The sequence below is a fragment of the Sturnira hondurensis genome, unplaced genomic scaffold (assembly GCF_014824575.4).
Source record: "Sturnira hondurensis isolate 20B ecotype Veracruz unplaced genomic scaffold, ASM1482457v3 Scaffold0010128, whole genome shotgun sequence".
Lineage (NCBI taxonomy): Eukaryota > Metazoa > Chordata > Mammalia > Chiroptera > Phyllostomidae > Sturnira > Sturnira hondurensis.
The window spans coordinates 30,656,824-30,682,031 of record NW_028082759.1 but is presented as its reverse complement, the minus strand read 5'-3'; the positions used below and the strand labels follow the sequence as shown (position 1 = coordinate 30,682,031).

The following is a 25,208-nucleotide window of genomic DNA, read 5'->3' as shown; positions in this document are numbered from 1 at the left end:
TACATTTCCCACTCTTACTGAGAAACAACGCCTCTAACTTTTAGGTGGGCCTAAGGCCACCAAAATGAAGACTATAATTCTGGACTTTCCTTGCAGCTAAATTTGAGATGGAACAAATTTGTGCTAATGGAATATAAACAAAAATAGTGTGTGCAACTTCTGAGACATGGCCTTAAATGAAAGAAGGTCCTTCTGTGCCTCTTTTCTCCTTTTTGCCTGGAATACAAAAGCAATGGCTGGAACTTTGGCAGCTATGTTGACTCGTTATGACTTTGAGAATGTCAGGACACATAATGAAGCAACAAGAGGGAAGGAGCCTGGGTCCCTGTCTCTAGGGAGCCCAAGTTCAGCTCTTAGCTGATCATCTCCAAAATTTTGAAATATGAGGAAATAGAGACCCCTATCTTATTTAAACCACTGCCATTCCTCTCTTCTTTCTTTCTTTCTTTCTCTCTTTCTTTCCCTTCTTCCCCCCTTCCTTCCTTCCTTCCTTCCTCCCTCCCTCCCTCCCTTCCTTCCTTCCTTCTTTCCTTCCTTCTTTCATCAGTTTTATCCATCTACTAAAAATGGCATTTTTATCTTAACCCACAATAAAGTTTTTTTCAGGATGTAGAGAGAGATGCTCCCCACAAACTGTAAAAATTTTGAGAATTCTGTTTTTTGGAGCACTCCTTCCAATAAGTACCTTCTAATATTTAAAATAGATCTGCTCTCTTCCTGCACTGCACATCGTGCCACTACACAAGAAGTGTTTTCCTTTGCTAGTTCTCCTCTGCGGTCACAACACCCTTAAGTTGTGGGCCTGTTTATTGTGAACATCTGCACAGGGTATGTGGATACTGCCACAGACCTTCTATCTAGCAGAAATGACAGATGACTCTTCCATGGGAAGGAAGTGTGAAAAAACACAGATATTCAAAGTTTCTAAGTTTAAAAAGATCAGTTATTTGTATTTTTCTTACTTAATTCAGTGATCCTTTGAAAACAGCTACTACTACCTTGGGCTAAAATATCAAGTTAGAACATTTGAATTCTAATCAACTGTAAGGATTTGCCTAGTTACTTACTAAGGTAAATCAGAAATGATAAATTAGTGTTTGCTTTAAGAAATAATTAGCCAGAATATTCATTTTATAGTGAGTCCATATTTTAGGATACTATAATTTTTAAAATTAGGTCTGAAATGAAGATGTGTTAATTCTTGGCAAGATTCCTTTCTAATTTGCAAAGGTTGAAAAGAGCAATTTTGGTCTCTATTTGATAATCAGCTCAGCAGAGTCATGATAGTTTTCCTCAGCTTTGCAACCTACATTTTAGCTGATTCTAATGAAGACAAATTCCTCTCAATCATGAGTGTCCCATTCATTAAGTGAGACAGATGGCAGCCTTGCTATATTTTGTTAGATCCAGCCTCTTGAAGCTGTCTGCCTCCCTTATTTAGAAAATAGCAGGGCTTGTTTTTCTGAAGTAAAAAAAGAAAGAAGTCAATATTTTGCTAGGGCAAGATGTCAAGTAGTCTTCAAAACAAGTGAGCCAACAGCCTCTCATATTTAGAGTGGTACGAACATATGCTTTTGTTTCTGGGACACGTGCGCTCATATTGCACGGCAGGTGGAAGCCTAAGATACTTGGGGGCACGCTAACTTCCGAGTTTTGCCGAAAAGAGATGTTGGAGATTTGTCTGATGTAGACTGTAATCCACCCCTTACTCCCTGGGAATTCTCTAGCCAACCTCTTCCCCTGTGACCCTCCTGCTTAACTTTTGCTGCTTTAAAACATGACTGGGAGTGGAAATAGATGTCAGGTAAACTGGAGAGCATCCCAGCTGCCTGTGGCTCCACACAGTGTCAGCAGGAGTCACTTTAAGAAAGGACAGGTCATTGACACAAGATAGAAGACACAGCCTGGGGCAGAGTTGGCCAAGGTTTATAAGACACATAGCCAAGGAGGTTCAAAGAGCAAAGGAAACAGTTCTAATTTTTTTCTTCTGCACTCCAGTCAGCCCTAGGGGTTCCCAGGCAGTGCATGTCCTGTCTTCAGCTTTACCAGGACCACTTCTGAGGAGAGCACGAGTCTGGAGGTGCCTGTTTCAGGATGCTGAGAGGCTCTGACAAATGAGTACAGGCTAGGGGACATGTTCATTTCCCTTTCCTCTGACCACGTGCACACTTCCAATATGGCGAGAACATGGATGCAGGGAACATGTTTTTGTTGAAAGCCCTACTGCATGAGGTACAGTTTAGAGTGGATTCCCTGGAACACAGGCAAAAGCTGCAAGAACTGGAGATGCTCGTTCTGAAGTGAGCCTCGTGACATGTGACAGTACTGGTCCCAGGGGGGACCTGCGGCGTGTGACTGTACACTTCTACACTCTTTTTGTTCTTTTGTCTTTAGTAAGCAGGACCTCCAAGGAGTAGCCTGGATGAGGAGAGGTGTGGGGGAGAAAAGAGAGCCAGAGAGGGGGAGAAACCTAACTTGTTTCTGATGAGTGGCAAATGTTTCGGAAGTTCAGAATTACCATTATTGATTCCTGAAATTGGGGATTGAAACAGGTGTAACTTAATTATTCAAGTTATATTAAGTATTAAAGACCAAAATACACACACCATCTTAAGTAGTGCCTGTGTTGAGTTTCCATTGAAAAGTCACAAATGGAAGGATTCCTTCTCCCGTCTCCTGCCTGCACTTAGACAGGCTCCATGACTCCGTGGTGCACCTTAGAGGAATGTGCAAGTTTATAGGAAGACAGAACAGCAACAATATTTGTCCGGTGCTATTTCGTGAAATGTGAACTGGGTCTTGTTTGTGGGTGGAGGGCATAACAAAATAACAGTTTAGGATATTTAAGTATTATTTTTATTCTTCTGACTGACTTTCTATGTTTTTGACGTTCTATTAGCTTTCTCTACAATAATAATATGTATTCATCTTGGAATTTGAATATCAAAGTTATTTTTTAATTAAGAAGTGCAATTTCTACTCTGCACTATTTCTAATCACTCAGACACGGCAAATTTTTCCAGCGACTTTGTAGAAGATGTGGACGAGTTTGGCATTTCCATGGGCTTTGCACAGCACTTGGGCACATAGCAGGAGCGCCAGACAGGGTCCAGCCTACTGTTAGGCATTATAATAATGACTGCCTTTTCCGGTTGTGAGCACTTCACAGTTTACAGGGCATTTCGTACATTTTCATCTAACCGTCACCTCAACCTGGGGAGGTAGGCATTAGAGCATCACTTTACAGATGAGGAAAGCTCCAGGGCTGAGGTGTCCCATGCTGCCCGAGACCACAGTGGTGGACCTGGGATCCAAACCCCACCCTGTGTCTTCCAAGTTCTCTTTCCTTTGGCCATAGCTCTTGCTCCTCTGTGTACACACAGAACCCTGGACAAGTCCCCAGAGTTCCCTAGGCTTCAGCTTCCTCTACTGCACAACGACAACTTGGATTTGACCATCTCTCAGGTCCCTGCTAGCTCCTCTTCACTTTGGATTGGAGGCTATTCAGTAGGATGAAAAGTGAAGGGATTCAGTGGGACTCAGGGGACTGAAGGGGCACTGTCCAGAGGCCTCCCCAAAGCCCACCATGGTTGTCATGAACTTGGAGGAACCAGGGAAGAATTTGTTTCATAAGTTCTGATTCTTATGGGGTCTCATAAAATATATGGACTCCGCAGAAAAGAAGAAAAAACCTCTGCACACAAAACATTTTCATACAATTTTAGATGGTGTATAGACTGTCTTAGAAATATATAGGCCAAGTTAACAACTCCTGGATTAAATAGTGCACATACACCCCTTCTGGGGCCCTACAGGAGGACTCATCTTAGTATTCACACAAAGTGAGCCCAACTTATTTTCGCATGGGAAATAGTAGGTGAAAGACATGAATAGAAAAAAAACTGTGGTGTATTTTCAACATATATTTTCCCTCATGGGAAATTATGACTCCAACACTAATTTCTTGGTTTTGGGGATGGGGTAGGAGAAAGAAAAGTTGGTGCAGTACAAATACAAGTATCTCCTTGAGAGGTATTTATAGACAATTCCACATCATTTTAATGTCCCTTTTGACTATCTTCAGAGCAACATGGCTGATTACAGAGTTATGGCTGCCGAATACTCACAGGCTGTAGGTGTAGGGCCTACACCAGTGTTGGGACTGGGATAAAAAGTGGAAAAAGTGATCTTCAGAGATACTCATATTCCCTCCAAAGGGAAAAAGGTGTTTAACTATCATTTCACTCTTCCACACACCCGTAACATATATTTTTAGAACACAGGAAGAACAAAGTATCATGCAATGGGTATCTGAAATTTTTGATTGCCATAATATTGGGAAGTCTGGGTTTTGGGAAGTCTAGAACACAGGGGAACTTCATGCTAGTCTTGTGGTGTTGAAAAACAGGATCTACATTCGGTCTGAAAGCTGGGTTCACTATTTGTACCCATTTTCATCTGTTCCAGCATCTCACTTCCTGTCTGCTAACCCCGAGCAGTGTCTGCTAATGCCAACTCCATCAGGCCTAGGATAACCACGGCTGTCAGCAGCCCTGACTTAACATCTCCACAACACAAACTGGTATTTCTCACAGAACTGTCTGTAGGTTTTCACAGCATTTTTTTTTCATTTTGCATGCCTCATGTTAAATACTGTTAAAAAATTAAAAACCATTTTTTTTTACATTTTACAAGTATTCATATAAGAAAGAAACGACTAAAAAAATACCCACCCAAGCTCCTACAACTCATCTAGCGCACAATGCTAACAATACATAGGCTGTGACCGAAGAACTCCGTGATCGGTGGGAAAGCAGGGAAGCGCAGTCCATCCTCTGGAAGAAAGTGAGACATGATGCAGAGAGGAGCTGTCAACGGTGCTTTGCTTCCTAGGTCAAGTTCAGCAGCCGCATTTCAGAGTCAGTGTCATTACTTATTTCGACCTAAAACAGATAATAGGTATTGCTTTAAAGAACGTCAAAACCAACAGCGAAATATCAGAGTGACCATCAGAGTGCAGAACAGGTTTCTTGGGTTCAATGTGCCCACCACACAGTGATTGAGGAGTGTTATGAAGGTACTGCCTTCGGTTGCTGTGAGGTAAGGATGACAGAGTAGTAGTATGTCTCCAATCCACTAGCATACAGCCTTCGCCTCATCTTCCTACAGCATTGTGTTGGTTGGCTGATCAAGAAGAGTCCTGGTCTGGCTTTCACACCACCTGGCCACTGATCCCTGCATACACCCCATCCTGCGATGGGTCATTTTATGTGTCAGCTTGGCTGGACCACAGAACCCAAATATTTGGTCAAATACCGGTATGATGTCACTGTGATGGGGTTTTTATTTTTTTTAGATGCTATTAACTTTTAAATCAGTAGACTTTGAAGAAAGCAGTTTCCTACCATAATGCGAGTGGGTTTTATTCAATCAATTGAAGGCCTTCAGAGCAAAGACTGAGGTCACTTGGGGAAGAAGGAATTCTGCCTGGGTACTCAAGACACCAACATGAGCTCTTTCGTGGGTCTCTTAGTCTGCCAATTTTCCATGCCGGTTTCAGACTTGCCAGTCTCTGCAAACACTGCCTGTCTGTCTGTCTCCCCCCCTCCCTTCCTCTATACACATCCTATAGGTTCAGTTTCTCTGAAACACACACTGTCATCCCCGGTCACTCTTGTCCCTACATGTTTGACAAAGATCCTGTGCATATTCCTGATTTTATACCAGAAAGTCGCCTTTGCACGATACAAACCTCAACGCTCTGTCAGCCACATAGCTGGCACTTAATAAATATTTATTGAATACTTCTGTTCTCTTAGGCAGTCTAAATCTTATTTATCTTTGAGGTTCAGTTGACATTTCTTCTTCTCTGTCAAGACTTTGGCTTTGACCTCAGCCGCTTTGCTTTCTCATCCTGCTCACAGCAACTCTTACCCAACAGCTGAACCCCAGGCGGAGCTAATGGCATGCCACTTCACCATTAACTGTGCTCTGCTTGTCTCACTCAGGGAAGTGAACCTCCTCCTTCCCACTAAATTATGAGCCTCATACCTGCAGAGACTGTGTTTTACACCTATGCTATATCCCCACCTAGCAATTGTCTTCCATTAACTCAGTTCAGCGACGCTCTCTCTATGGCGTAGAATGGACTTTTAGTCATAAATCGAAACAGCTGAGAAAACGTCCAGCTTTCCAGTTTCCCTTTGGGTAGTGTTTCTCCCTGTAAATTCTGTTCCGTCCTGCACACCTTAGGAGCAAGAGTCCTTCATTCTCTCCCTCTCTTCCTATCCATACCCCCATGCTTTTATTTCTCTGTATTCTGGAAGATGTAGCCCAGTGTGCATCCTTTTCAGCTTTTTTTAGTTTAAAATAAATTTTTTTTGCCTTTTAAAAAATTTGTAATATATCTGCACCATCTTTTAAAAAACTTTAAAAAAATTTTTCAATCACAATTGACATACAATATTACATTAGTTTTGGACGAATACCCAGAGATTGGACATTATGTAACTTACCAAGTGATCACCCTGATAAAACTAGTACCCATCCGACACCATACATAGTTATTACAATATTATTGACTATATTCCCTATGTTGTACTTTACATCCCCATAACTATTCTGTACATACCAACTTGTACTTCTTAATCCCTTCACCTTTCCACCCATCTCCCCAACCCCCTCCCGTTTTCACCCAGTCTCCTAATCCCCCTTCTCTCTGGCAACCACCATTAACAGGGATTTGAACTAAAGGATACAAATATGAGATTAGGGTGGTGGAATTTTTGTACTTTTATACAACCCTCCAGTTAGCAGGCAGATTCAGAGTCCTTAAGTTTACTTATCCATCCACCAGGTGAACCTTTTCTACAATGGGGATAAGGCAGCAGGGGAAGGTATCTCTCTTTGTTAGGGATAGTATTGGTGAATGGTTGGAGGAACTTCTGGGTATCCACTGCTCTGTTCATAGATAATATTTTCTGCCTTGGGGCTTTAGCAACATGGGTTGGTAAAGCAGTGAAGTAGACTGGGTGTGTTCCTACGATGCCAGGTAGGAATTCTGGAGCATACTCCAGGCTTTGGGAAATGCACCTGCAAGGAGTTTCCCACGAAGACAGTGAAGCAACTTTGAGAGAAGGCATTAAAAGGAACCTATTAGCAATCCTGCCTTAGGCTTTAGCAACAGCTTGATATTTAAAAATAAAACCTACATAGAAGTAGAGAGAATGGTATTGTGAATCCCTATGTACTCACCATCCAGCTTCGACTGAAATAAAAACTATGCTAATCAAGTTTCATTTATCTACAACTATTTTTTTTGCTAGAGTATTTAAAAGCAAGTCCAGACATTATATATCACTTCATTCATCAACACATCTCTGTGATTTTCTAACCTAATGATTCTTAACCAGGGGACATTTACCAGCTGGTTATTGCCATTTGGCCAGGTGTGTGTGAGGGGGGTTCCACACTAAATGCCTTCTCCCCACTAAATGAGGGCATTTAGTGGGGAGAAGGCAACGATGCTGGTAGATATTCCCAAGCGCATGGGGCAGCCCTGACCACAAAGCAAGATCTGGCCCAGAGTTAACAGCACAGAGTTTGAGAAACACTGCTCAACTTACGAGAATTTCTTTTTTCTTTTGTTACCCATTCATTAACATACCTGTCAAAATAGGAAACAATTTCTTAATAGCTTTTACTATCTAGTCCGTATTTACATTTCTCCAATTGTCTAAAAACATCTCATTAGTCAGCTTGTTGAAATCAGAATCCAAAGAAGGTGTACATATTGTGCGTGACTAATACATCTCTCAAATCTCTTTGGATCAGTGGTACTCCCCTTCCCTCATTTCCACCTGCGCTACACTAGTTCCCACACTCTAGACTAGGCTGATCCCTTCTCTGTGGGGAAATTTAACTTATCCTGTTATTCTTATGTTTTCTACACTTCCAGTCCAAGGTCAGGCTTGACTCTGTGGCATGATAGTCATAGGTGGTCCTGTGTCTTCTTATTGTGCCACATCCAGAGACACATAATATCTAGTCGCCACTCTTTTAGGGATGCTTTGATTGATCAATAAGCCTAAATAGAGAAGAGTTTGAGTTTGGGGATCCTTAAGACCACTTTTTTTCAGGTTTTTCACTTTCTGCAGATCTTTGCAGATATGTTAGCAGTTACTTGAGATTCCTACCCTCAAGGGAAAATTAATGTAATAATGAGACAGTTACGTTATTTCAAAGCATGTCTCTTGGTAAGCCTGTCATTGTCTCTTTCTATTGCTTCTCCAAGTCTGTGTCACTTCTGATGTGTGCCTGAGTGTGTGTGTGTGTGTGCTTTTCTCTGTGTTTTTTATGTTCCTTCTTGTGTCTCATTTCTTCCCAGAACCTGTCATAACATAGAGTATAAATATTTTTTGATGTGAATATAAAACTTAAAACTATATAGGCAGCATAAAATTTGGTTTATATTCACTGCCTTAAGTTTTAACATCAGAGAATACTTTCCTTAGAAATGGGACAAAATGAAGTTTTTACTTATGCTGATTCCTTGTTCTGGTGGGGGAGTGCTCTCGACCACCACTCCACTACACATATCTGTCTCCTTGCCGCTGACATCAATGACAAGTGCAAGAAGAGAATTCTGGAAAGGACAGGAACCACCGCTTCCCTGGAGAAGCCCATTCGGACCCAGGATTTCTCTCTTTGGAAAAGGCCTCACGGGCTTCGTGTGGCAGCATGAAAAACAGACCAGGATGGACAAGGCTCTGGGGACAGTGTGTGAGGTCACACGTCAACTGAGGTCTCCGTGTTCCAATGACCACTGGTCATGGCAGACCGTCTCGCATGTGGCCGGCTGCACTACTGGGGCCATCGTTCCTGCCTAGGAAGGACTGTGGTGCCTGACTTAACTACTAGTACAGTCATGAGACTGAACTTCATGAGCCATATACACACAGCCATTTCACTGCTACCTAGTCAATGGGGTACATTCTTACATAGTCCCTAAAATGGTATAATCTTTTCCTATGATGGATCAAAAGTTACTAATACCAGTGACAAAGGGAAAGTACTCCACAGCTAGGCAAAGCTGGGGCCCTAAGAGCTGCCCCCCTTTGTGCTAAGTAAGGCCATGTGCAGGGAGGCCCCTCTCCCTTCAGGATAACCAGGAGGGAGCTGAGTCCATTCCAGTCCTGGCGCTCTGCACCCTTGAGACAGCCCAGAGAGTTCATGTGCCGTAAGTGCCTGCCATTTCCAGGGACCGATGCAAGCCCCCAGGCAACAGGACTCCACCCTCGGTGAAGGGAAAAGTGAGCCAGTTTGGCCGTGAGCAGGTTACAGACACCCTGCTCTGCATGTGACAGGGGACAGACAGCACCGGTAAATAAATGTGGAAGTGGGAAAGCCAGTCAAGACAAACAGAAACAGGGGAAAGACAGAGACCTATCGTTTTATTAGTGTTTAGGCACTTGGTCAAGAGGTGGAGGCATGATGGGTTAGATGCAGACGGCAGGCTCCTCCAGCTGGGGTGTGCTGATACATCGCTGGTGGTTCCTGGTGTTTAAATCAGGGTTGGAAAGCACATCATTCTCACCTCCTCGCCTCCTCCACACACAGCCCTGATTTGCCCTTCTCATTTTTACTCTAGATGCTATAAATGCAAAATGGCCTGACACCAAATTACAGGGACCCTGCGACAAAACAGCTGTTCTTAGGAAAGAGCAGATGGACAGGGCGACCTCCGGCTCTGCCTAGCAGCTGGCCATCAGAGGTCGATTTCCTCTGGGCCTGGACTATTGGAGCAGAGGACAGGAGTGAAGGTCCACGTGGGAGCTGACTGCAGAGCCGCCTAGAATGAGGGCCAGCCTCGCGTGCCTCCCAGTGCTTAGATGCAGCAGAGGGCCCCCAGCCTCTGAGCTGCAGACCCTCACTGGTCCAGACCTAATCGGAACTGGGCCGTACAACAGGAGGTGAGCTTGAATGTCATGCCCTTGAATCATCCCGAAACCATCCTTCATCCCCTGGTGCATGGAAAAATTGTCTTCCATGAAATCTGTCCCTGGTGCCAAAAAGGTTGAGGACCACTGAAATAGCAGAGACTTTACTCAGCAGTGGCCACAGAACGTGTAACATTAGCTGTGTGTGTGTATGTGTGTGTGTGTGTGTGTGTGTGTGTGAAGAAAAATTAGCCTCTAGCAAAGGTAATCAGAGAAGTCCAGATACCAGAAAAAAGTCAAGTGGTCATTGGAAACCTTAGCAAAAGATAGGTTAACAGTGACGGGAGAAGCTTTTCCCACCAGCGCTTTCTGCATGGCAGTCAGGCACTGTCCTCATGGACATTTCCAGCGCCACCGGGTCTCTTTGCCTCTACAGGGGAACTCAGTTCCGAAATTCCACAGCTGTCTTTCTTTGATAAACTGCCTTGGTCTAATTATTTCTAGGTGAAGAATCGCTGGTATATGAAGCATAGTTTTCCCACTACCTAGTTGCTACTCAGTTTGCTGATTTTGACAAACTTTAAAGTAATTTAGCCGCTCACAGTGATGCTCCCTGCTGTTCCGCGACTCTTTCAGAGCTGCATGGGTTTGAACCAAGCTATTGTTCTTCCTGAGTTGTAAATCTGTTTTTGCCAGCCCTCCCCTACTGGGGTCTCCCCCATAAGCTAGTTGCAGGGTAGGTGGTCCTTCAAAGCCACCGCTGACCACGTGGCTGTGTGCTCTAATGACAACTCTAATGAGCAGCCCTGGCTTCCCACACCCTCCTCTTAAATTGGGTATCAGTGTGTGGTGGCAGCAAATGGAGGAGATCCTGGTGAAGACCTAGGTTGTAGCTATGTTGAGAGTCCCAGCCCGTTACTGGAGGTGGTGGCAAGGTGATGGCCCTTAGCACAGGCTGTCACATATCCCCAAGCCAGCCCCAGAAGACAGTCACTGAAAGCATTGCTATAGTTTTACACAAAAAGACTGACATTGTTCCAGGGGTGTCCAACCTTTTGGCATCTCTGGGCCGCACTGGAAGAAGAGCTGTCTGGGGCCACACATTAAATACATTGCAACATGTAATCACAAAGAAATCTCATAAAGGTTTAAGTAAATTTACAATTTCAGGTTGGGCCACATTCACAGCCACCCTGGGCCACATGTATCCCCGGGCCAAGACAGCCCTGGGCCTTTAGATGGAGGGGCAATGGCTGCTGAGGAGCTCTGGGCCTCCCCACCCAGAGCCTTCGAGATTCCTATCCTGCTTAAACACCCGCTTTCTCATAGCTTTGCTCAGTTTATGGGAGATCTATGGCAAACCCCAGATTGGATAGTCACAAATTTCTTTATCCTCTCACAGAATGGCCAAGCAGATTAGCCTCTATGCAGAAGACACACATTTTCTTCTGCTTTTGACAAATTCCTCATCATCTTTCCAAAGTCAGTGCAGCCATCATCTCCCAGTAAAGCCTTCTCTCCCCAAGTGAGAAGTCCTTATTCCCCCTTGTGCAAAAGATTGAGGTGGGGACATTTTTTTTGCATCTGCATATTCTGTGAAGGTCTCTTCTTCTGGGTCATTGGCCACTGGAGGTCAAAGCTCAAGTATTATTCATTTTTATGTCTGCAGCATCCAGCTCAGGGTCTAATGTGCACTCTATAAATAATCAATAAATGTAAATGGAACTAAATCAATTTATTTAATCAGTTGTCCTTGATAGGTTGATATCATTACCGTAAAGAGAGAGAAAGCATGAAAGACTAATTTCATATGCGAACTGCCTTACTCCTATCCTATCACCCACCCCCCTGTATACACACTCTGACTGCGGGCCCTGGAAAGAAACTTCATGGCTATGAGCAATGACACAATCAAACACAAGAACCAAGACTTTCTGCACAAGTCTGCAGCATTGCCTGTGAATGGGCTTTCTGTCTGTACCTACCCACGTAGCGCTGAAAGTTACCCATCCACACTCACATGCCTGGGAATATGCTAAAGATTCTCCCGATCCCCTTAGTAAAGTGGCTTCCTCATAAAAGTGGCTTTGTCCTCTATGGAGATTACAGATTGAAAGAAAGTTACAAACCAGAGTTCACTCCCCTCTCTAACAATCGAGTACCGAGGACTGGCTTTTTCTCGGTCTGTTGCTGGGTGGTGATATGACACCACTGAACTGCGAACAACAGAATCCAACATAAAGGCCTTGTTAAAAGAAGTCAAGCAGCTGAGTGATGCCAACTGGATAAACTGGGCAATATTTGCATACCTGTGGGGGACACACATACTGACCTCTGAAATTGTTCCATGCATCATGATTTTTAATTCAGGTTTAGTTTGATCTTTCAGATTTCTGCTCCCTTCATGGTTGAAAGGCATTCCATATTCATCTGACATAATAATATGCATAATCTGTCAAAGCATAAACTTGTTCCATTATTTTATGCAGCCTGTAGTTTATGCTACATTCAGCTAAAAAGTGTGACGGTTCAGCAGTGAGCTGGGTGGTTGAGAAAGCCGTCTGAGGAGGTAGTGGAGTCGATCGAAGCCTTTTAGGTCATCTTAACAGGCTATTTTATGTGTTCCTGATGCACAGAGAAGGAATGGACCTTAGGAAACATAGATGGCAGTCACTTGCCTCTGGGCCACGACAGAGAACACTCTTCGAGCTACATGGATGCGCATTTGTCGTTCAAGAAAGGAGATTCTGGATCAACATTAATCAGCTGCAGTTTTTAACAACTTTCCTTAAAAGAAAGATCTTCATATGTCTGACCAACATTTTTTCCATATTGCAGTTTCTCTGCTGAGTTATTTTTTTTCACAGTGGAGATGAAAGAAATCATTCATCACCTTCTTACTGCATTACAAGTAGGTACAAGACTCTCCTCATCACCACCAGGCATTGTTTTACTTTGGTTTTTCCCTTCCAATGCACTGATCATCTTTATTATTGTCTCAGTCCTGGCCAAGTTCCCCAGATCCACAAATATCAGCCTTTGGAGTACGCCCTTTATGATCACTTGGTAGTATGAACAGTGAGGTGGTGACTGCTTTGTCCCGGAGTGTTATGCAGGGTGAATATTTTTCCAAATTGAATTTGCTTTAAAAAACCCAACATTTATTTCAACATCTATCATGTGACAAGTACAGTGCTGATTTATGGGGTACGTTTCCTTCAGGTCATTCTGCCAGAATACAATGAACTCAGCCTGGAGAGGCGGAGGAGGCTTCTCGGGGCTGCAGTCCCCAAAAGAGAGCTGAGGGCTGCAGACTTGGGAAAAACCACCACGGCCAAGAGGCAGCACGTGAAGACTTTCATACGGTTTCTTACACCATGGACTGTTTTACATACTTTCCTCTACTGCCATGGAATTATGGGACATTGGGCTGACATAATCAGAAGGTCACCAGAGCAAGTCCACAATATCAGGCTTGGTGATAGCTCACTACCATCCAGGAGAGATTTCAGTTCATCCACTTACTACTGGTGGGACTTTGGGAAAGTTATCTAATGTCTATGAACCTCAGTTTCCTTCCTTGTGAAGTAGGGACAAAATAGTACATTAGTGCATCATAGTACTTCCATGAGGATTATGTGAGATAATATATGTAAAGGCTTAACACAAGATAGCTGTTATTTTATACAGCTGTCTATTTGCTAGGTAGAGTTTTCTAGGAGTGGAGTCACTGTAACTATTTCCTTGTTTTCTAGCAAGTTATCAAGCAGGCGACTATGATTTCTTCCTTATACTCAACTGAAATCAGCCCAGTTTGAGGAGGCTTTTGTTGTAGTTGTTGACTTCCTTCCATGTCCTGTAGCAAGGGTTAGTCCAATATTTGAGTACTGGACACAGTCGTAGGGAGCTTTCCATATGTATTCATGCTTTATCCCATACAATCCATCCTCTGTCCTCTCTTATGAAACAGTGCTCCCTCAGTGCACCTATGTGACCTGGCTAGAGCCTTACCTTGCCTCAATTCTGTTTATCTCTGAGAGTTTGGCCTGTGGTTAATAGAAGGAGTCAGTTAACACCAGCCTAGACCAAGATGGCCATGGATTTGGCCTTCCAGAAGACCTCAAACCTCTTTGTAATTTATAACTAAATGGCACACCCAGCACCAGGACAGTTGACCATCACTATAATGACAACTGGAGGGGACCATAGAAACACACACACACACACACACAAAAGCCATGACCCTGTTTCTGAGAGGACTACCACCCATTCCCCCTTATCTGCCTAGGCCACCCCTTTGTTTCTGCCCTCCTATATCCACAGCTTCTAGTCCCAAACCCAGGCAAGGTTGATCTGAGAGCTACTTGTCTGCCACTTCTCCATTCTCTGGCCATTGAGTCACCAAAGAAAGCTTATGCTATTAATGCTCACTTTTGGTTTTGTATCTGGCTTTGCATCACCTAACGGAGCAAGAATCTCCTTGGGGTCCCAGAAAGGGGGATTTTGCCTCTTGGGCAATGAAACCACATTACAGGTGAGAGAACCAAGGCTCAGAGATGCCAAGGAAGGCTCCTGAGACTACACACGTGGAGCCCGGATTCTAACCTGACCCTTCTCCCTTTTCCCCCAGCCATGCTGCTCCTAAGATACAGATTTTGTCTCTTTCTGGTAGGCTAAATAATTTCTCATTTTCCTAATTGGCAATCAGGTACTGATGAAAAAAATATATAGCATTTTAGAAATATAAATCATGTTACCCATTTCAAATACTTTTTAGAATGAATAATAATGGTGATGTTGGGTTACAGGTGAAAGGTGTGTTTTAAATATGAGTGGAAAATTAAACCAATGATTAGTAGTAGCAGGTCAGTTTGTTCTCGTTAGTTTTGACCAAGTTAGAAGGATTAATGTTTTCCATCTCATGACACCTTTACTTACAGGTTAACTGGCTTTAACTCAACATGATCCTGGTAGTAGGAGTGCGCGTCAAGTCCGCCTATGAAATCAACTGGAAATATAACAGCCCAATGTGAATAAAGGTGTAGGTAAAGCACACATCACAGTAGGTGTTTAAAATAGAACACACACAAATAATACGAACAAAAATGTCTGCCTATCGCAAAATGGAAAAACACGTGTTTACTATAAAGGGCAGCTCAAAATATTATTGATGGTCAAAAATGGGAAAATTTTCAGGAATACAAAGAAGTTGGCATCTTAGGGACTAAAAATCACAGTTGTTATTGGTTTTAGTGAAAAATGAAGTCACATTAGATAACCTTAGATTTAAAATAATGAGTTTGTCCTTAGGCATACAGCTATGCATTTTTCCTCTATATATCAAAAGACATATCTTCTGATTTTATTGCTAGGATCCATTTTTATTCTTAAGAATATTTATTGCATCATTAGAAAGACCTTGGAGAAGTCACATAATCTATGTCCATGCTTTCTGTCCCCAGACCTTCCCTGACAAATGGGCGTCTGCCTGTTGCAAAGAAGGTTTTATCTCCTCTCTGGTAGTGCCACACTTGTCTCATAGCCTGTACAGAATCACTGTTCTGGGCGATAGTCATTCTAAGTTTTTCCTGTCTTGATCACAGCCTCTGTCTTTCTTTTCCAACCCTAATGTCCAAAGCTAATCTTAGTTTATTTTCTCCATTTTGGGGGTCCGTTACAATATTAATTACCTTATACCAAGCTTTGGTTTTATTATGGCACTTTAACATTAGCAGGTACATCAGCCTATAGGGACACTGGACTTGTGTGTGTGTGCGTGTGTGTGTGTAGGTTCACAGTATGAGAAGGATATATTATATCCTCAGCTCAACACAGGCATTTCAGTGAACACTGATTTAGAGAAGAGATGACTTAGCCTAGAAGCTCGACTCCATGATCCACTTAAGCTTCTAGCCACTCTTCTCAATCCCTGACCTGCTCTCTCCTCTGCATCTGCTGGAGAAGCAGGGGTAAGACCAGGTCAATCAAAGCTTCACCAGATCACCGTGTGGACAGAAGCCTTGGAGTCCCATGGGGTACATAACAACCAAGCTGAAAGAACCATCTCCAGATCATCACCCTGGAGACCAGAGAAGCCTGAAGCTGATCTTTTCCCTACCAGTACTGGACACTACCCTGGGCGAGAAGCAGTGAGAGGGGAGTCAAATAAAGGGGCTGAAAAGATTTTCCCTGGGGAGAGTAAGCAGTGCGTAAAGGGGCCACTTAAAGGGCCAGATTAGACCATGGTTGTTTTAATTATTTTTATTTTTGATCAGGTTAGATATTTAATCAAACATTTGTTCCTTCACTCTGCTGACCAATGGGTGAGAATTTAGAAGGAAGATAACACTGACTAAAAGTTGAATGAGTGTATCATTGACAAAGACACATTCAAAAATTAAAGGGGGTGTTAAAAATAAACACTTTTATAAATATGTAAATTTGTGAATAAGATGGTTGAGCTAAAAATTATATCCAAAATAAAATTATAAAAATAAAGGGAGGATATATATGTATGCTTTAAGCCAAAATAAAAACAGAATTTTCATTGATGATTTGAACATTAAAATGCAACATTAACAAAATCATTACTTTGGGTATAGATTCATGTAGCTGTTGAGTCTGCTCCTTAGCCATCCATGCCTTTCATCCACCATATCACCGGCATTTTTAGGGAAGGATATACATATAATATATTTGTCAATATGGTTCTATTTTCATAAATTTATTTATAATATTATTCAAAATTTGTTTTTATGATTATTAAATTTAAAATTATTGATACCTTAATGAACTGTAAATCATAGTATCTTTAATTGAGGAAATATTTTCCAAATAGATAAAAAAGTAAGTTTGCTAAAGAATGGAGACCATATATATATGGTCTGCCCAGAAGGTATCCAGCCATGTAATATGAAAAATAGAGACATTTATCGAAGAAGATACAAGAAACATTGTACAGAAGACAACGACACCTCAGTTTCCTTCAAAGTAGGCACCTTGGGACCTCACAGAGCTCTCCCAATTGCCATTAGCTGCCTGTCATATTTTCCTGAATCTCATCCATGCTCTGAAATCTCTTCCCTTTCAAAGCTGATTTTAGTTTTGGGAAAAACCAGAAGGCACAGAGCACCAAATCTGGGCTGGAGTGGGTGCTGAGTCACCTGCGGGATTTGATGTTTCACCAAAAGACTCTGCATGAGATGTGAGGCATGAGTAGGAGTGTTGTCATGAAGAAGCTGCCAATCACTAGTTGCCCATAGCTCTGGCCTTCTGAATCATCCATATAGTTTCCATGGAGAAATGTTCAAGCTTAATGCAAAATTTGATGCAGATTGGTTGCTCTACTCACTCAGTCATTTTTAATGCGATGGCCACAAGTACACAGGCTCATTCAATGGTGTCTACCGTTCCCACTGGCCAGTACAATGAAGTCATCCAGCCATTCTTGTTATACTAACAATGGCTGGACTTTTTCCAGAAAGTCCATATATATATATATATATATATATATGCACACACACACACACACACACATATATAATGTAGTTTAGCCCNATATATATATATGTGTGTATATATATATATATATATATATATATATATGCACACACGCATATATATAATGTAGTTTAGCCTAAATACTTTCCCAGGCACTGTTATTTTACTTCCATTCAGTGTACCTTTCTTTGCCAAAAGCTTTATGAGAAAAAACATAAATTATATCTATTTATTATTCTTTTCACCAAATATAGCTGCAAAATTTTTAGACCTTATCACAAATCAGTTTCTTTCTATTCTGATGCAGGATAGAATCTCTTCTTGAGTCAAGATAACTATTTCAAAGAGAATTATAAAATTGGCAATGGAATCTTGTGTAACATTTGAGTTCTCATTATTTCACGTGTCCAGTTCTCCTGCTTTCATGAGCATGGATTTGTAGGTTCTCCTTCTCCCAAGCTTTCAATTATTGCCATTTACTAAAAGCTGCAAAAGATGATTTTGAGGATGCTTCATTAGTTGAATAATTCAACTTAAATTTTTCATCTGATCTCGAATACCAAGCAACTAACATGGAGAAGTCTTCCTTATAAAAGTGCTCACAGCCATCGTAGGAAACTCAGATTAATTCACCAACGAGTTCTTTAAGGCTGAAGTGTTCCCAACTCTGACTGAAGGAGAGAAGCAAAGAGAGTAAGTGCATTTTCTCATCCCAAAGGCCTTTTTGTTTGTTTTCAGCACCAACCTCATTACAAAAGTATTCCCAGGGAAATGCAAATCAAAACCGCAGTGAAGCTCGACCTTTTCCCCACTAAGCCAGGTTTCAAAGAACAAAAACCAGATAATAACAAATGTTGGTGAAGAAGTGGAGAAGTTAGAACCTCACACGCTGCTGGTGGGAGTGGAGATGGTGCAGCAACTCGGGAACAGAGGCAGTGCCTCTGGTTAAACACAGCGCTGCCAGAGGACCCAGTCCTTTCACTCCTAGTGTATACCCAGGAGAAATGAAAACCTGTGTCCGCACAGACTTGTTCACAGTGTTATAGCAGCATTATTCATAATAGCCAAAAGGTGAAAAAATTTCATTTTATTTTTATTTTACCTTAGCATGCATGCGTGTATAGATAGATATAAATCTTGAAAACTTGAGTTTCTATTTTCATTGTTCTAATATTGCATACAGCTTTATTGGGAATCAATTATAAATTACCTGTGCACCTGAATTCCAGATGCATTTTTTTGTTTCACAAATTCTTAATTTAATAGGAAGTCTATGTTTTTTTAAACCCACAATATCATGCTCCACTAAAATTTGTATTAGGATCACAAAATAAATGATTTTATCTTTAGTATTCACTTCTTAACTGAATTAGCACACCATTTAAAGTAAAATTAGAAGTGTTAGCCTAGACAGAATGAATATCAAAAAGTTTTACTTTGATTCTATGAATTGGATTAAAAAATCAATCCATATTTGAAAAGTTCATTGGTTTTCTGCTGCAAGCATCTGGTGAACTGGTAAAATATTGTGTTTACCATTGGGGTTTTAGCTCTGTGAGAAATTCCCTCCCACGGTTGGTTGGAGGCAGCCCAGTGCCCTCCACTGACCCACATACCAGCCCTGGTCTGGGCCATTGGGATGCGGGTAGGAGCCTAAGCTTCCAGCACTTCCCCCACCTCCACTGGACGCAGGAAAGAATTAGCCATCTCTGCCACCCTGTCCTGGTTTCTACCTTTTTAATCCATTGTCCTACCCACTGTGCTTGAAGGGAAGGTGCTAATTACATTGTTCACTTAAAGATTTGGGAAGAAGAGGGTGGTGGTGTGGGTCTTCTCACAGATTTAACTATGCTCTAAAAAGAGAATTCTACTCATTGCATTAACATCTCACACACCTTGAGGAAACTAGTGCAGAAGCCTGAAGTACTGTCAGTTTAGCTGTCTTAGATCATCTTAATATAGCTATTCATAATAAAGCTTCATGCGTAAACTAAATAATCTAGCCCCAAATCTAAACCAGATAGTATGCCAGGGCAACTGGTGCAAACGGAGACTGTTTCAACCAAACCAGGACGTGTGGTCACCCCTGTGGACGGCACTGTGAATGAGCCACATTTTCTCTGCATGTCAGAATTCTAGTGTGATGTAAAATTTGCAAAAATCTAAAAACAAAACATTACGTATTGGTAAAAGTTACATTATCAAGCTTCTGGAAGCAGATAAGACTATAAAAATATGCTATTTTTAAAAGGAGGAATTAAGGAGCAATCATTGAAAAGTGGGCAATTAAGAAACTGAGAACATTAAGAACCTCTTATGGAAGGGACACAACAATGTGGCTTTTTTGGCAACAGAAACTTCTAAGTCCATGAGATCATGATGTTTAAATATTTTAAAAAAGAGTTTTTTTTTAATGCATATGCAAACACGTCTCATTTGCCAGAGTGGGAAGACAATTCAAGTAGAGTGGGAAATTGAAGTGTAAATGGGGGGCAAGTTTACAGATTCTGAAAGCTTTTTTTAACGACGTCAAGTGCTTTAAAAATATTGAAGACATTTTTTAAAAAGATGACAACAAAAGACTTCAAAACAACTCAGTAGGGAAGTCCTTCAGCTTGGAAGTTTGCAGGAAGGTAGTCATGCTTCACTGTTAAGGAAGTAAAGCAACTATGCATTCTAAAACTCGCTTAAATGCAAAAGATGCGAGATGACAAGGTGCTGAATTAAGCGATTTCTCCAGTCATAGGGTAAGGAGATGAATTCCAATAAATCACAAAAAGTAACAAAGAAGGCACGGTTGCATTTTAGAGGTACTCAGGAAGGACAGTTAGAAAGAAAGCACCCACCATACACGGACCTTTGGCACAAGAGTGGCCACGGAAGAGATGGGAAAACAGAACACCCAGGCAGGGTGCGGTGGGGGTTGGGGGACGGCTTGTTGGGTGGCCTGTAGGAAAATCAAGTTGAATTCCATATTCTCTGGCTATTAAATCTTGATTATTGTCAGGTGGGAGAGGGGTGCGAGGACGACTGAAAAGGTGAAGGAGATTAAGAAGTACAAACTGCCAATTAGAAAAACAGTCACAGGGATGTAAAGCATAGCATGGGGAATACAGTCAGTAATAGTGTAGTCACTGTGTACGGTGCCAGATGGGCACTAGACTCATTGGGATGCTCATTGTGTAAGTTACATAAATGTCTAATCGCTATGTTGCACACCAGAAACAAATATCATATGTCAACTGCAACTGAAAAGTAAAATTGAAAACAAGTCTTGAAATTTAGAACGAAAGATTTAGCACAATTAAGAGGTTACACCAATTGTGCACAAAAGTCAGTTATACAGAACATTACTCTTCACTCATTTCCCGAAACTGCGTGAGTATGAAAGACCCCACAGGGAGGGCCTGCAGCCAGGAAACCCCCGCTGTTTGCAATCCTTTCAAATGTATTTCCTGTGCCAGCTTCCAACAGCTCAGCCAAGCAACTTCTTGGAAGAAATTTATGCTACTTGTTACCAAATACCCTGATGAGGATTCTCACTGACCTGAAAGGATTAATTACAAAGCTACTTGGGATTTAAAGCAACATCTACCATACAAAAACAGACTTATTTTTCACTTGTAAAAGATACACAAGCAATTGCAACTGTTCCAGTTGAATACAGGGAACTTTCCGGTCATCAATAAAGTTTCCAATAGATAACTCAGTGCTAGTGGCCCTATTCTTTACTCAGATATTGCAAACCTGATGGACTTAATACACCAAAGCAAGAACCTGAGGCCCTTCCCAGTGAACCCTCAAGCTACCACTTCTGTCCCAGGTTTCAGTGTGTTCACTGAATATCTAATCAGATTGGAGGTGTTTGATTTCTGATCCAGCTGTGTTGCATGCTGCCTTGTCGCTGAACTGAGGAACACCGAGCCCCTGGAACACTGCCTTCAGCTCAGAATAATGAAAAGACTCAGGGCAATGGGGACCAATTAACATACTTACTCTGAATTTGCTTGCTTGTCTATCGTTGCTCCTGTTCTGTAGTTATTAGAGTGTTCTAATAAACATTTATTTTGCAAGTTGCCAGCAAAAATGTTTTAAGGAAGCATTGTTGATGTCTTAAATAACTCAAGTATTGGGGCTACCTTGAGATTTGCTTGTTCTGTGATATGATTTCCTGAGAGAAAAACCAGGGTGGAGGCTCAACACCAACTGAGTTCATGCAGAGAGACCGTAAAAGCCTGTAGGGAGGATTTTGCAGCACCCCACAGGTAATGAGGGCTTTCGGAGAGACTCGTTATTACAGAAAGGGCTGGCAACTAACCTGTGTCCATGTTACTAGGGTACGAGCTATGACTGGAAGAATCTGGGCTTTCAGAGAGCATGGTCCAGGCCATTGGGATGTTTCTGTGGCTTTCAGAGGGCATGGTCCAGTTGGGATGTTTCCAGGAGCGCAGTGATGGGTGCACTGGGCACGGCGAACTTGACAGTGCCCCGAAATACCCTTGCTGCCCAGAGAGGGTGGTTGGGGCTGTGTTGCTGCTTTCCCATGAGCACTTCGGGAACCCTAAGGGCCATTCACACGGCAGATGATACCCAAGTGCAAGTTTTATGGCTGTTCATTGCTGTTCTCTTTATCATGCTGAAAGTTTAAGATCTCCACCTTTTAGAATGCACAGGAAATTGAAGAAGGGAAGCACATGGGACCAAGGAGATGCTCCAGGAAAAGTTCTCCTGTGCAAGGGCAGAGTTTCTAGTCCTGTAGGTCAGGTTGTCCGGATCACAGCTTTCCAACAATTTTGCCTCTTCTGTATGGTAACATTCACGCAAAATGGACTCTCTTATTCTGTCTTGCTCCCCTCAGTCCCAGGACTGATAGCACTCAATTGTCCCTCATGACAGTTTGATCTGGAAAACACTGAAAATTGTCACTGGGAGGGTGTGGAGGGTCTGGAAGCAACTCCAGGACTCCTAGCCCCTCCTTGTACTGGGAAGAGAGGGGGGAGGCTGTAGATGGCAGTGGTTTTCAGCCTGGGGAAGGTACGCCCCGGCTGTGTGTGCACACTCCCCAAATGGTGTGTAGGTGCGCATAGTTTAAAGGAGTTAATTCCAAGGGCCTTCATTTCATAATTTATGTGTCCTGAGAAAGTCCGTGTGTCCCTTCTGGTTCTTGGTTCCCTCATTCTCTTCCACATTTGTATTCTCTCCATTTTGCAAGGAAAGGCATTAACCTCGGCCACTCAGAAAAGTTATCTTGGCACACTACCCTGGGGGAGTGTCCTCCAGGGCCTTAACCAAGGTGGCAGTTTTAATCTTCTGTAATGACAAAATAATAGCTACTCAGGACAATGTGGCTAGTTTCTGATTTTTTGTTTCCAAAATAATTGGAGCACCTACCTGATTTATTAGCTGTAGTACGTTCAAAATAATTTTTCATAATACATCATTGTGCACTTTTTAACCTAAATCTCAGCCACTTGATCTGTAATTTCACTCCTCCTACTTCTCCTTTCTCCTTCCCTGCTTCATTTTTCTCTCTCGTACTCACCACTCTTTAGCATACTATATATTTTACTTTAAAAATCTCATTTGTTGTCTGACTCCTCCACGACAATTTCAGCTTTATCACATGAGAAGTTTTGTTTGAGCTTTTCTGATTTTTTTCTCTGCCAGAACAGTGCTGGGCACAACACAAGCCCCCAAAGCTTACCGGGAACACAGGGAGCTGCAATGATTGAGCAAGACTGCTGTAACCAAATGTCTCTCACTCTCACATTGGTTTTCACATTGGTTTTCTCTCACTCTCACATTGGTTTTCCTTTCAGAGGGCATGGTCCAGTTGGGATGGACCAACTGGTCCATGGGATGGACCGTGTAGACACAACATCAGGGTCAAGTATNACTCCTCCACGACAATTTCAGCTTTATCACATGAGAAGTTTTGTTTGAGCTTTTCTGATTTTTTTCTCTGCCAGAACAGTGCTGGGCACAACACAAGCCCCCAAAGCTTACCGGGAACACAGGGAGCTGCAATGATTGAGCAAGACTGCTGTAACCAAATGTCTCTCACTCTCACATTGGTTTTCCTGCGAACAAGGTTCGTGTAGACACAACATCAGGGTCAAGTATTTGAAGGTAACTTGGGTGACCTATTCAGTCTAGCAATAACTAGCATTCACCCACAAACACGTGAGCTCATTGAAACAAAACTCTCCATTTCATTAAAAGGCGCCCTTCTTAGAAATGTTTCACTTTCTGTTTAAGTGTTTATTTGGATGGGGTTATAATTCCAAGTAGTGGAATTATCCACATGTGTGAGCAAACATAAATGTATTACATGTCTGGATGAATGGATTTATGTTTGCTCAGTCATGTCACTGGTCAATAACTATACAGCTGACCTTGCAGCAACATGGGTGCGGACTGTGTGGGTCCATTATATGCTGATGTTTTAAAATATAACTGTAAATGTATTTTCTTTTTCTTTTGATTTTCTTTTTTTTTAGACTTTATTTATTTATCTTTAGAGGGGAGGGGAAGGAGAGAAGGAGAGAAATGTCAATGGATGGTTGCCTCTCGTGAGTCCCCTGCTGGGAATTGGCCTGCAACCCAGGCATGTGCCCTGACTGGGAATCGAACCGCGATTGTATGGTTCACAGGCCCGCGCTCAATCCACTGAGCTACATTAGCCAGGCCTGATTTTCTTAATAATATTTTATTTCCTCTAGCTTACTCTATTGTAAGAATACCATTTATAATATATATAACACATACAATATCTGTTAATCGACAATCTGTGCAGGACATCTGGTCAACGATAGGCTATTAGGAGTTAAGTTTTGGGGGAGTCAAAAGTTGGAAGTAGATATTTAACTGTGCAGAGTGTTCAAGGGCCAACATTCATTATAAACTCATCCAAAGAAAAAAGTTTACCACAACATCTGGTCACAGGAAAAAAATTAAGTTTTATCCATAAAACTAAATAAAAATACTTGCAGATCTTCTAAACTGAATATAAAAAGATATACTGAGAGAAATTAGAGATATTGTAAGCAAATGGAAGAACATAAAAACACTTATAGATGGTGAAACTCAGTATTATAAAGATATAACTTGATCTGTAGATTAACTCGTCTATGGATTCAAAGCAAGCCCCATAAAACCTTGGCAATTTAATCAAAATGCTGCTTTTGATGCAAAGGCTCAAGTTTAGTTCAGACAATTTTGAAGAAGAGCAAACCATGAGAATTCCTAATTTAAGATTTAAGGTTGATAACTGGGTTACAGAATTAACAAGCTTTATTTATTAAAAATGAAATTGTAATTTATAAATAATTTCTCATTTAAGAAATGTATGATAGATTAAAAACTTAAGAATAAACATATGACATTAGGAAATAGTTCTATGGGTGAAGTGTAATGGCAGTATTAGTTCAAAAAGAAAAAAACCCCACAATTTACAGTTCCAACTGTTTGTAAATCTTTTTAAATGTATGATAATGATTATTAAATTGTTATGGCATTTAGATTCTATGGGATACATTCAAATGAGCAATGCCTTAGTTTTATGGTTACATATTATAGTGATTTTGCCGTGTGTCAATTTATCTCAGCTGGAGTTGTGTTTCCTGAATTCCCCTCTCAGTATGGTTCTGAGTCGGGATTGGTACAAGAGACACCTGTGTGATCTGGAAGACAGGTGTGAAGCAGAGTTGGTCCGGGGCTCCAGGCCCCACTGCAGCTTGACCTGGAGAGCTGACAGCCAAGAACAACCAC

The 25,208-nt window shown here is 41.8% G+C and overlaps 1 protein-coding gene across 2 annotated transcripts in view; it reads right to left on the bottom strand.

Moving 5' to 3' along the window:
* Positions 1–556: 556 nt before the first annotated feature.
* Positions 557–25,208, bottom strand: part of NKAIN3 (sodium/potassium transporting ATPase interacting 3) — a 551,158-nt gene continuing 526,506 nt past the window's right edge. Inside the window, exons 6-7 of one of the 2 annotated variants that reach the window (XM_037058618.1) lie at positions 14,877–14,946; positions 557–4,943 (exon numbers count right to left, since the gene is read on the bottom strand). In XM_037058618.1, the coding sequence (XP_036914513.1) occupies positions 4,934–4,943; positions 14,877–14,946 (80 nt within the window). In that variant the 3' untranslated portion in view covers positions 557–4,933. The remainder of the gene's footprint in view (positions 4,944–14,876; positions 14,947–25,208) is intronic. The other variant, XM_037058619.1, reaches the window with a different exon arrangement.